A 12,176-nucleotide genomic window follows, 5' to 3' on the forward strand; every position below is an offset into this window, starting at 1 on the left:
ATGAGATCTCGATCAAACAGACGGCCACTTGGCAAGTGAGTGAGTGACAGAGTGTGTGTGTGTGTGTGTGTGTGTGTGTGTGTGTGTGTGTGTGTGTGTGTGTGTGTGTGTGTGCATACACACCTGTGCGTGCGCAATCTGGCTGGTGCTCTAATGGGAATTGAAGCTTGCAAATCTCACAAACTATTTACTGTGCATGAATACATTTTTTGGTAACTCTAAACAAAAATTCAATCCAGAACGTGAAAAACATGCTGTTCAGCTTGGTGAAATGCTTATCACATTCATAATATAATAAGTTTGAACAATATTAGGCAAGCTGTGCGTGCGTGTGTGTGTGTGTGTGTGTGTGTGTGTGTGTGTTTGTGTGTGGATAGAATAAAGTTATGTGTTTTCAGATTTATTGAGTGTTATTGAGTATTTAACGCCTAAGTTATATACCTGTGTATGAAGTACTGGTGACCTAATCTGACCAGATGTTAGCATTTGAAACCTTAGGCGTTAAACACTCAATAACACACAATTAATCTGAAAACACATAACTTTATTTTATACCTACGAATTGTTAGATATACTCGTCGAGTATGACCTTCCTTTAAATCAAGTGACAAAACATGGCGTACGAGACCATGTAGCTTCGGTTACCCCAGCTCTTCATCCGGACACCGTTTATTATCCAAATATTCTTCCAAATGTATTTCTCTGGGTAATATCAATGTTATATCAATGATGGAATATCTGACGGTGTAAAAATCTTGTTTCCTTGGTTTGTGAGAAGCAAAACTTCGAAATGATCGGCTAGATTCGATCCTTAATAAGCGAATGCATGAAGTATTTTCCGGAATCATGAGAATTAGAGTTACCTCCCCTGTCGAAGGGCAAAGGTTCTCTTTCGTATGAGCTGTCTTCTACAACTTCTTTAGTGAAATAATCCAGATTTCCCGGTTAAGTTGATACTGTTGTTAGAGACTCCAGGAGAAGACGCCAATTTTCTATGATCACTGTTTTAATCATTATCTAATATTAATTGGCTGCATGTAGATGTAAGGATTTATTGGGAGTGAAGAATTTACATAAACAAGTACAGGGGCCTACCGTCCCTAAATGTCATTTTACGGGTGACCTTCCAAAAAAGCTTGACAACGTTTTCCGTAACTTACAAGTCAGCGCTATATATTCCTAACTGTCTTCACATGGTTTCAAGTTCAAATATTACAATAACAAGATTTCATATAAAGTATACACAAATTATGGATAACAACTTCTTTAATACTGTAATTAGGTAATACGGTACAAGGATCTATACCGAAACGTCGCCTTTACAGTAATTAAAGAAGTTGTTATCCATAAATTGTGTCTACTTTGTCATCCGTCAACTTCTAAGTAATGCCTATAAAAAAATTTCAAAGATTTCATATAGTTGTACTATCTTTTCTATTGTATATCGTTATATATTATTTTATTTAGTAAGCCACATAATGGGAACAAGGATGCTTTCTAAACGTCCCGAGGGCTATATTAAGCCAGGCTTTGAACTGGTTTGGGAAGTGTTCAAGTAAGTGGTTGTTCTCATTGTCAGACATTAAACATGACTGTGAAGTTTGCTCTATGTACATTCTGTTAAACTTCAGCTAAATTTACACACAAAATCTTTGACAATTTCCTCTTTAAGTGGGGCTTACTTAATGAGTATCAAATGAATATCATGTCTTAAATGGATGATTCATTGTGCCTAAAAAGCATTGGTTATTACTCAAACTATTTACCACTATAGTTTTTATTTATCCATAATTATTTTATTTTAATATTGTTGGAACATTGCTGACTGTGGTGTAAAACAACATTCACTCACTCACTATGACAATTTCTTTCATATAATCCAACTCCCATTTCGATCTGTCTAAATAATGTCACTGTGGTCACTGACGGAAGGCTGGTTTGGTGGATTAGGTAGTTTTAAAAATCATGGATTCTTCTGTTACCAATTTTTGACTTTAGAATTGAGGTGAGTGATTTCTTATTACTTTTTTGACAATTCATACACTTATTTTTGGAAATGATTGTTTAATATTTCAGAAACAGCCTGGAGTCTGGCAGTGAGGAGGGGGGTAGTTTTGCCGCCTACCACCAGGGGGAGCTTGTTGTGAACGTGTGGGGTGGCTGGGCAGACAAGGAGTCGCTCCGTCTGTGGAAGGAAGACACAGCATCCTTCTTCTTCTCAACAACAAAGAGTGTGTCATCGGTTGTAGTGGCCCACCTCGTTGACAGGTAAGTTTGGTGGATTGGGGACGTTTTCCTGAAAACCTTTTGTAAGTAATTTTGATATATTGTATTAGCTTTCAATATTACCCAATAGTTTGTCAATGTAGTGATAACATAAGAAGGACCCAGATGGTGCAAGTCACCACGATTTGCTGTGGAGAATAATGTCCCTTATCCATGCCAGGATCTGCTGATCATGGAACCTTGCATGTTGACCTTTGTGTGTCAGACCCTTTCCTGTACTGGTGGGTTTCATCTTTGTGATACACATGAAGATCTGTATCACTTTGGGCTTCGCTGCTGACACAGAATGATATGACTGAATATGTTATTCAAAGCAGTGTTTAACACAACTCGACAACTAACTTAGACTTAGGTGATACGAGAGGAGAGAAAAGACTGGGGACAATTACCAATCCAAATCCAAAGAAAGAAAGAAATTTAACAAATTGCTCAGACATTTTGAATCCCTTTGTTTATGTAATAAGTTCTGACATCAGTTTAAAAAAATAATATTTTAGATTTTATGATTAGATTGTTTTCTGTTCATTATAGTCAGTAAGATATTTAAGCGCACACTGCACTATACAAATGCATATATTATTGTTGTTGTTGGTTGTTGTTGTTGTTGTTGATGTTGTTGTTATTTAAATAATACTGGAGATGAGGGCTGGAAATGAAAGAGGTGTAGCAGACCATTTGCCCCTACTTTATACAAGCTGATATCCATGACATGTGTTTTTGTTCCTATCTGCTGAAGGCAACTCCAGAGGTTTTGCAACATTAAATCTTTTTGTTTCAGAGGCTTGCTGAGGTATGAAGATCCAATCTCCAAACACTGGCCAGAATTTGCTGAAAAGGGCAAAGGGGAGATAACTCTGGAGACATTTATCAGTAACAGGGTATTGATTTTGATAACAGAGTTTATAATCATGAGTTTATGATCAATGTTAGAACTATATAGTCAGTCATATTTGGATAAGGGTATCAGAATGTGGGGCTTCACTTTAATCTAATTTTTAATAATTCTTTTTTAATAGAGTCAAAAGATCATCAGAGCAATTCAGGAATGCGTAGTCTACACACAAAATATATCTGTAACCCAAGGGTAATCATGCATCTGCCAGTGTACATATATCAACCCTGTAGGGACTTCCCTTGTATCTAATGCACATAGTTTTTGCAAAGGCTCGAAGCTGTGTTTTTCATTTTCCCACATGAAAATAGAACTTAGGAGAATATAGTATTAAAATCACAGACATTATTTGTTACTGGACATGGGTATTTTACTGTCCTATTTTATGTATACTCGGTTTCAGTCAGGTTTAGCCGATCTAGAAGAACCATATCAGTTGTCATGGTTACGAAATGATCCTCATCGCCTTGGTGTTGTTCTAGCCAGAGCAAGGCCTCTTTGGGAACCAGGTAAAATTAAATAGCATATAGTTTCTAATAGTTCAGATTTCCTCAAAAAAAACCCCTCAAGAAATATCCATGTGCAGCATTTTGAAATAATAATTTTTGCACCTTTGTCTTTTTTAATCCATAACTTATCAATATTGTTTGAAATAAATTTCATTAAATTTTGATCAAACTGAATACATCTTTGTATGAAATGATTCTGAAATATTATTAATACAATGAAAACCTCTCCTTGTGAAATCTGGAAATTTATGAATACACCAAACTGTCAGATTGCAGTGCATAGATGAGATAAATTATCAAACCCAAAGAAACATAATTTGTTGCAGGGAAGCATCATGGGTATCATCCAATCACATTTGCTCTGTACCTGGATCAGATCGTGAGGCGTACCGACCCAGGGAGACGAAGTCTAGCTCAGTACTTTGATGAGGAAATAGCAAAACCTTTTGGTGAGATGCGACATGATGCACACAGTTGGATGATGGCTGGTAGAACTGACTGATGTTAAGACAGGTCCTAGTCCACTGTTCAATGGTATTTGTCATTAGACTAATGAGTGTCTGAAAATATGTAATATTTATAGAAACAAACAACTACATTTTAATTGAAAAGGAGCCCCAGTGAGATTGGAGATTCAGACCCTGAACCTTGGAAAAATGTAGACTTGCTTTATTTAGGACTTTATCATTTCAGTAGGGTCTAGGCAGAAGAGTAGTCACATGGACTGATAGAGCATGTGCCTGGTGGTTCCATCCCCGGGTTGTGTCATACCAAAAGACATTAGGAGATGGTACATGTTGTTTCATGTCGCTATATAAGTGATAGAGCATGTGCCTGGTGGTTCCATCCCGGGTGTATCATACCAAAACACATCAGGAGATGGTACATGTTGTTTCATGTCACTATTGAAGTGATAGAGCATGTGCTTGGTGGTTCCATCCCTGGGTGTATCATACCAAAACACATCAGGAGATGGTACATGTCGCTATGTAAGTGGAATAATCTTGAACTCCGTTTCACCTCTCTTTACCTTCTCAGGGGACATGATCTTCAGTCATTTCTCGTAGTTTTTGCGTAATTGTGGTAAAGGAGGCCTACAAATTCATGCCATCTGACTGTCTAAATGTTTCATTGTTCCGGGCCATGAATGAACATCTTCCAGAGGCAAGGGCGTTAACCGACTATAAAAGTCCAGTTACCTCCCTTGCTGAACTAGACTGAAATTGTGGAGTTATATTTTGGTTGGACTAACGAGTTTAAGCATAGTCCAATCAAAATCATGTAATGAAATTGACACCCAGGGCATAAACTATGGTGCAGATTTCAGTCGATTATAGGATTTGCAAAGCATGTGTACCACCTACTTGGCGTCAACAGATATTTTCCAAATCTTTTCATGTTTTTAACCAAGGTGCTCCCGTGATTTGATTCAATTCACAAAGTAAGACATGTTTTATCATAATTTTGATTTTCATTATTGATCAGTTCGTCTTGACTGGGCACCGCCATTATGTTTGAAGCAATTGCAAGTGATATGAGAGGTGGATTCTGATTGGTCAATAGGAGGGACACAACTCATAATACCACTGGTGGCACTTGGATTGAACTAAGAAATTCCTGCCTAGTTCAGCAAGGGTGGAAACTGGACTTTTACAGTCAGTTACCTCCCTTGCCTCGGGAAGATGGAGGCAAGAGTGTCCACTAACCTATATCAAAGTCTGAAAACTACCTATTTTATACCATATACCTAACACTTTTTATAGCCAGACAGAGTAATTACATGATTAATTTGCATACTTCAGTATGGATTTGTTGACATGGTATTTCCGGTGTTACGTGCTCACGATAATGTCTTTCCGTTTGGGGAAAAAAACATCAAAACTCATTATGGCATGTATAATGTGCACCCCCTTCTACACAGCTGTTTTTTTTGTGGAAAAAAGTGTGCACTATACTCAATAAAATATGGTAGATGTTGATATATGCTAGTGGACACCCTGTCCTCAGGAAGATGGACGATGACATGCCCTTTATTTCTGCCTCTCCATGGCGCACAGTCTGTTATATATAGATTACCTACCGAACAACTGCCTGTAAGCATGATAGAAGTCTTAAAATGAGGTCATGTACAGAATGAAAATATGATTAAAAGATAAGATAGCATTTAGAGATTTCCTGCTTATCGTAAGTTTTGAATTTCCATCCATGTTTCCATGTTTAGACATTGACTTCAACATCGGGATGCCAAAGCAGCTCCAGCACCGGGCCACACGCCTCTATGTTGAGATGCAGGCGCTCCGGGATTACTATGGCAACAAAAACGGCAACTTCGCTGGGGACCCTTATATCTTCAGTCTGACCATGAAAAACCCACAGGACTGGAGGAGAGTGAGTCCACATGGAATGTGTAACTAAACAACAGATGGCTGGTTGTTTGACTGCTGGCCACAGTTATATGTGGTCGGTGTTAGTCCCTGGGCCACGTTCCTCAAAGCGATCTTAGCACTAAGGTGATTGTAAGTCCCATACTTTAGCATAGTCTTACGATCATTGTAGCGCTAACATCCTTTTGAGGAACGGAGCCCAGGTCAGAATTAAGAGATTATACATTTAACCTTATGTGTTTTCAGATTGACACTTTTACTGATAAATTGATGTCCAAATATGGCTGTTTTTCTGACATATATTAATCACATTTACAGTTTGATTGCTTCTGAAACTGCTTGAGAGGCGGGGGCGTTCGGGTAGCCTGGTGGTTAAAGCGTTTGTTCATCACGCCTAAGAACCGGGTTCGATTCCTGACATGGGTACAATGAGTGAAGCCAGTATCTGGTGTCCCCTGCCGTGATATTGCTGGCATATTGATAAAGTGGAGTAAAACCATACTCACTCACTCACTCACTCCCTCCCTCACTCACCCACCCACCCACTCACTCACTCACTCACTGGTTGATACGCTCCTGGATGTTTCTCTGCAAATATTTTTGATATATAAGGAAGCTAGTGTCAAACCGTCAATACCCAGTTCTAATTGTACTTAGATTTGCTTTTTGTACGTTAATAGATATTTTTAAGAATGACACTGATAACAAATAAATGGCCCAGAAGATGCAATATTCACATCGCCATGTTTCCTTAAATTTGGGATGTGGTACTTCTCCAGGAAATCATTCCTACACAGGGAGAAATCCACAAGATTTCAGGGTTTTGAATCCTATTTAACATAAATTTTTGACCAATCGGATTGTTGCACAGAGTTATATTCCTATCAGTTTGCAAGTCCACAGTTGGCACCTGAGGCAGTGTATTGGTTCCAAGATATGGATTCCAGGACAGATTGGGTGCCAGATGGGGACTGTAGAAGGAGGAGACAAAGTTTAATGAATGAGCATTGTGTATTAAACCTGAGCTTCCTCAACGGCTTATTCAGACAATTCTCTGTTTTGTTGCCAGACTCAGTGTCTGCATGACCCCGACTTCATGGACGTGCCCTGTGGATCATCTCACGGGGTCGGCACTGCCAGGGCTGTTGCCAAGTTTCACAGCATCCTGGCCAACGGGGCAGACAGTAATGGACGTAGGATTATCTCCCCTGATGCAACAGAGCGGCTGCAGATTCCGTTGTCATGGGGTGTGGACAAAACGTATGGAGGGAGTGACATCTACAGCCTCGGCACAAGTTTACTACCTGTAGTGGAGGCCGGTCAGGTACAGAGGACATAAATATTAATGCTGTTCCTTCTGAGCATTTTGATCTACAGGGGTAATCTACCGTATTCGACGTAATAAGCGCCCAGGGCGCTCTCAAAATTAGACATATGGGGGCTCTTATTAGAATATTATTTTGGTGGAAAAAAACAGAGTTGAAAGATAAATGTCGTGATTTATGCTAACAGCCTGAAATGTTTATATACGACAGATATATTTTTTCCAGAATTTAATTGCCCATAATTAAGGGTGCATATTATACGCGAATAAATAAGTCTTGCGTACATTGATCAATCGGAAGGGGTACTAATTGGGATTGTTCACTAGCCAATATATTAGCAAATATCGCCGTGGGCGCTTATTAGAGCGGGGCGCTTATAACGTCGAATACGGCATTTCTGAAATCTAAATGTCATTGTTAGAGAAGCATGGAAAGTGTCTTTTGTTTCATTGATTGAGTACTATTCTGCAGTGGAAAACAAATTACACTTCAGTGTGCACAGATATTGAACAAAAACTGCAGGTAATTTACAGGAATTGTAAATATTGATACAGACAAATTATGTTTTTTATTACATTTGGTGTAGGAGGATACATGACTTATTAAAAAATAGTTTCATTTGTGTACTGCTACACATTCCTATGGGTAATCTCAGCCATCTTCTCAGAATAGATGCCCAGAGATCCCAAAGAAAGTTCAAACAATAAAGCTTAAAATTTTCAGCACAACTTTTGTCAGCAACTAGTTTCGTCAAGGACACCTACAAGCGTATCCTTCAACATAGCTCGGAAACATCGGTGTGCACGTAAAACTGCTACATGACAGAGTGTGGTGACCACCAGTCAGTGATGATGGACCGTTGTTTGATACTTGGCTTTCCAACATCTTGTTTGTAGAGGACACAAAATGTATCAGCTACAGAAAATGATGTTCTTGCACCTTTAAAAGTTGTTCAGTTTGAAATTGTAGAGGACAAGTCTTCTGTCTTATACTTATCTGAATATCACCATAAAAAGGCAATAAACAAACACTGTATTTCAAGTCTGATCTGTTTGCTGTCTACCCCTGTCGAACTGGAAGATCAATGAAATATTCAAATTCTCTTGGAGGATTGGTATATTGAAAAAAACAAAACATCTGTCAAATTGAGGATTAACTTCTGGGGACAGAGAACCCTAAACCATGTAAACAGTCCCTGGTAAGTGGAAATCATGTCTAATGAACAGTTACTGTTAGGGATGTTCATAGACATACAAGGGAGATTACTCTGTGTCCATGATTCATTAATCCAGACATTTGTTGCACCGGACAATGTCACTGGGAAGGGTACGTCCAGATTAACGAGGTTTCACTTTGTTCAGGTTCACTACATGGTTGGTCATGGAGGTTTCGGTGGTCAGTTCGCCGCGGCAGATACCAAACATCACGTCGGATTCGCCTATGTCTCTAACTTCCTCGACCCTCTTGCTACTGTGACAAAGAGGTCAAAATGGTTGCCTCTGTACGAAGCTCTGTTCCAGTGTGTTCTGAGGGTGGAAGGAGTGACATACGAGAGGAAGACATACAGCTCCTTCTCTGACAATCTGCAGCCTCCACACAGCAAACTATGATGAAGGATGTTTGTGTGTTTGAGATATCAGAATTGTGATATGGAATTGATAGGGAAGTTTGATTGTGTGTTTGAGATATCAGAATTGTGATATGGAATTGATAAGGAAGTTTGATTGTGTGTTTGAGATATCAGAACTGTGATATGGAATTGATAAGGAAGTTTGATTGTGTGTTTGAGATAACAGAATTGTGATATGGAATTGATAGGGAAGTTTGATTGTGTGTTTGAGATATCAGAATCGTGATGTGGAATTGATAGGGAAGTTTGATTGTGTGTTTGAGATATTAGAATTGTGACATGGAATAGATAAGGAAGTTTGATTGTGTGTTTGAGATAACAGAATTGTGATGTGGAATTGATAGGGAAGTTTGATTGTGTGTTCGAGATATCAGAATTGTGATATGGAATTGATAGGGAAGTTTGATTGTGTGTTTGAGATTTCAGAATTGTGATATGGAATTGATAAGGAGATTGATTGTGTGTTTGAGATATCAGAATTGTGGTATGGAATTGATAAGGAGATTGATTGTGTGTTTGAGATATCAGAATTGTGATATGGAATTGATAAGGAAGTTTGATTGTGTGTTTGAGATATCAGAATTGTGATATGGAATTGATAGGGAAGTTTGATTGAGTGTGTGATATTTCAGAATTGTGATATGGAATTGATAAGGAGATTGATTGTGTGTTTGAGATATCAGAATTGTGATATGGAATTGATAAGGAGATTGATTGTGTGTTTGAGATATCAGAATTCTGATATGGAATTGATAAGGAAGTTTGATTGTGTGTTTGAGATATCAGAATTGTGACATGGAATTGATAAGGAAGTTTGATTGTGTGTTTGAGATATCAGAATTGTGATATGGAATTGATAAGGAAGTTTGATTGGGTGTTTGAGATAACAGAATTGTGATATGGAATTGATAGGGAAGTTTGATTGTGTGTTTGAGATATCAGAATCGTGATGTGGAATTGATAGGGAAGTTTGATTGTGTGTTTGAGATATTAGAATTGTGACATGGAATAGATAAGGAAGTTTGATTGTGTGTTTGAGATAACAGAATTGTGATGTGGAATTGATAGGGAAGTTTGATTGTGTGTTTGAGATATCAGAATTGTGATATGGAATTGATAGGGAAGTTTGATTGTGTGTTTGAGATTTCAGAATTGTGATATGGAATTGATAAGGAGATTGATTGTGTGTTTGAGATATCAGAATTGTGGTATGGAATTGATAAGGAGATTGATTGTGTGTTTGAGATATCAGAATTGTGATATGGAATTGATAAGGAAGTTTGATTGTGTGTTTGAGATATCAGAATTGTGATATGGAATTGATAGGGAAGTTTGATTGAGTGTTTGAGATTTCAGAATTGTGATATGGAATTGATAAGGAGATTGATTGTGTGTTTGAGATATCAGAATTGTGGTATGGAATTGATAAGGAGATTGATTGTGTGTTTGAGATATCAGAATTGTGATATGGAATTGATAAGGAAGTTTGATTGTGTGTTTGAGATATCAGAATTGTGATATGGAATTGATAGGGAAGTTTGATTGAGTGTGTGAGATTTCAGAATTGTGATATGGAATTGATAAGGAGATTGATTGTGTGTTTGAGATATCAGAATTGTGATATGGAATTGATAAGGAGATTGATTGTGTGTTTGAGATATCAGAATTCTGATATGGAATTGATAAGGAAGTTTGATTGTGTGTTTGAGATATCAGAATTGTGACATGGAATTGATAAGGAAGTTTGATTGTGTGTTTGAGATATCAGAATCGTGATGTGGAATTGATAGGGAAGTTTGATTGTGTGTTTGAGATATTAGAATTGTGACATGGAATAGATAAGGAAGTTTGATTGTGTGTTTGAGATAACAGAATTGTGATGTGGAATTGATAGGGAAGTTTGATTGTGTGTTCGAGATATCAGAATTGTGATATGGAATTGATAGGGAAGTTTGATTGTGTGTTTGAGATTTCAGAATTGTGATATGGAATTGATAAGGAGATTGATTGTGTGTTTGAGATATCAGAATTGTGATATGGAATTGATAAGGAGATTGATTGTGTGTTTGAGATATCAGAATTCTGATATGGAATTGATGAGGAAGTTTGATTGTGTGTTTGAGATATCAGAATTGTGACATGGAATTGATAAGGAAGTTTGATTGTGTGTTTGAGATATCAGAATTATGATATGGAATTGATAAGGAAGTTTGATTGTGTGTTTGAAATAACAGGATTTCAATTTGGAATTGATAAAGGAAGTTTGTGTGTGTGTATGAAATTGTGATTCCCGGATGAAAATTGTTCCTAGGCTACATGACTTGGCACATCATGTCACAGAATGCATTGTGTATTTGTTTCTGTTATGTGGATCTTGGACTTAATCATGTATGATGCTGATGGTGGGAGAAACACAATAACAACAGGTTGCAATTCTATAGGCAATATATGATGCAGACGGTGTTCCTCAAGACACAGGTATTATACCAGTCCACTTTGTTAAAAACAAATCTGTGCGACTTCCAGGCCATAGAAATTCTATAAATGTTTCCACTTTTAATAAAGTGTTGTTTAAAAAAGAAGGTTAGTCTTGTTTCTGAGTTTTTATTACAAGCACTAATATTATGATCAGCTATTGTTGTCTACTCATGGCAAAAATCACATAAATATTTGCAAGTTTCTGTATGTATATTACATATATATATCTGGTCCAGAGATGTATTAAATCAATCAATGAAATATGCAAGTTTTTAAAGTCAAATATCTTGGGTTATATTGATCGTTGGATATATACACAGATGTCTTGGGTACACTAAGCAGAATACACAGATGTCTTGGGTACCTTACTGAAAGGTAGACCAATTGAAGCTGACCTAACCATGCATTGCCAGAAGGGTTTGGGGAAGTACAAGCTCAGCCTGATGACAACAGTGGTTGTCAATCACCCGATGAAAGAGTTGAATTACACCATAATAAACTCCTCCACATTTACGAAGACTAAAGACAACTTTGTTGGTCCTTAGCAAATGTTGAGTAGTATAAATGTGCTGTAATGCAGAAATGATGTTATGAGTATTGTACTTTGACATGTCAGTGCCTATAAGAAAATCAGATGACTATCTCTATAAATATCTATATCACATATGTATT

The 12,176-nt window shown here is 37.5% G+C and overlaps 1 protein-coding gene across 2 annotated transcripts; it reads left to right on the forward strand.

Moving 5' to 3' along the window:
- The first annotated feature begins 884 nt into the window (after positions 1–884).
- On the forward strand, positions 885–9,134 carry LOC139469705 (beta-lactamase domain-containing protein 2-like). 2 transcript variants are annotated; one of them, XM_071251948.1, is made up of 9 exons: positions 885–1,043; positions 1,468–1,555; positions 2,077–2,268; positions 3,065–3,164; positions 3,582–3,687; positions 4,014–4,136; positions 5,909–6,075; positions 7,141–7,395; positions 8,758–9,134. In XM_071251948.1, the coding sequence occupies exons 2-9, from the start codon at positions 1,479–1,481 to the stop codon at positions 9,004–9,006; spliced, it is 1,269 nt and encodes a 422-aa protein (XP_071108049.1). In that variant the 5' UTR covers positions 885–1,043; positions 1,468–1,478; the 3' UTR covers positions 9,007–9,134. The 2 variants fall into 2 exon arrangements, with proteins under 2 accessions (XP_071108049.1, XP_071108050.1); XM_071251949.1 differs by having other exon boundaries at positions 904–944.
- Positions 9,135–12,176: the final 3,042 nt, after the last annotated feature.

Source organism: Haliotis cracherodii, unplaced genomic scaffold, assembly GCF_022045235.1.
Source record: "Haliotis cracherodii isolate W230 unplaced genomic scaffold, xgHalCrac1.p SCAF_2, whole genome shotgun sequence".
In the NCBI taxonomy this organism is placed as follows: domain Eukaryota; kingdom Metazoa; phylum Mollusca; class Gastropoda; order Lepetellida; family Haliotidae; genus Haliotis; species Haliotis cracherodii.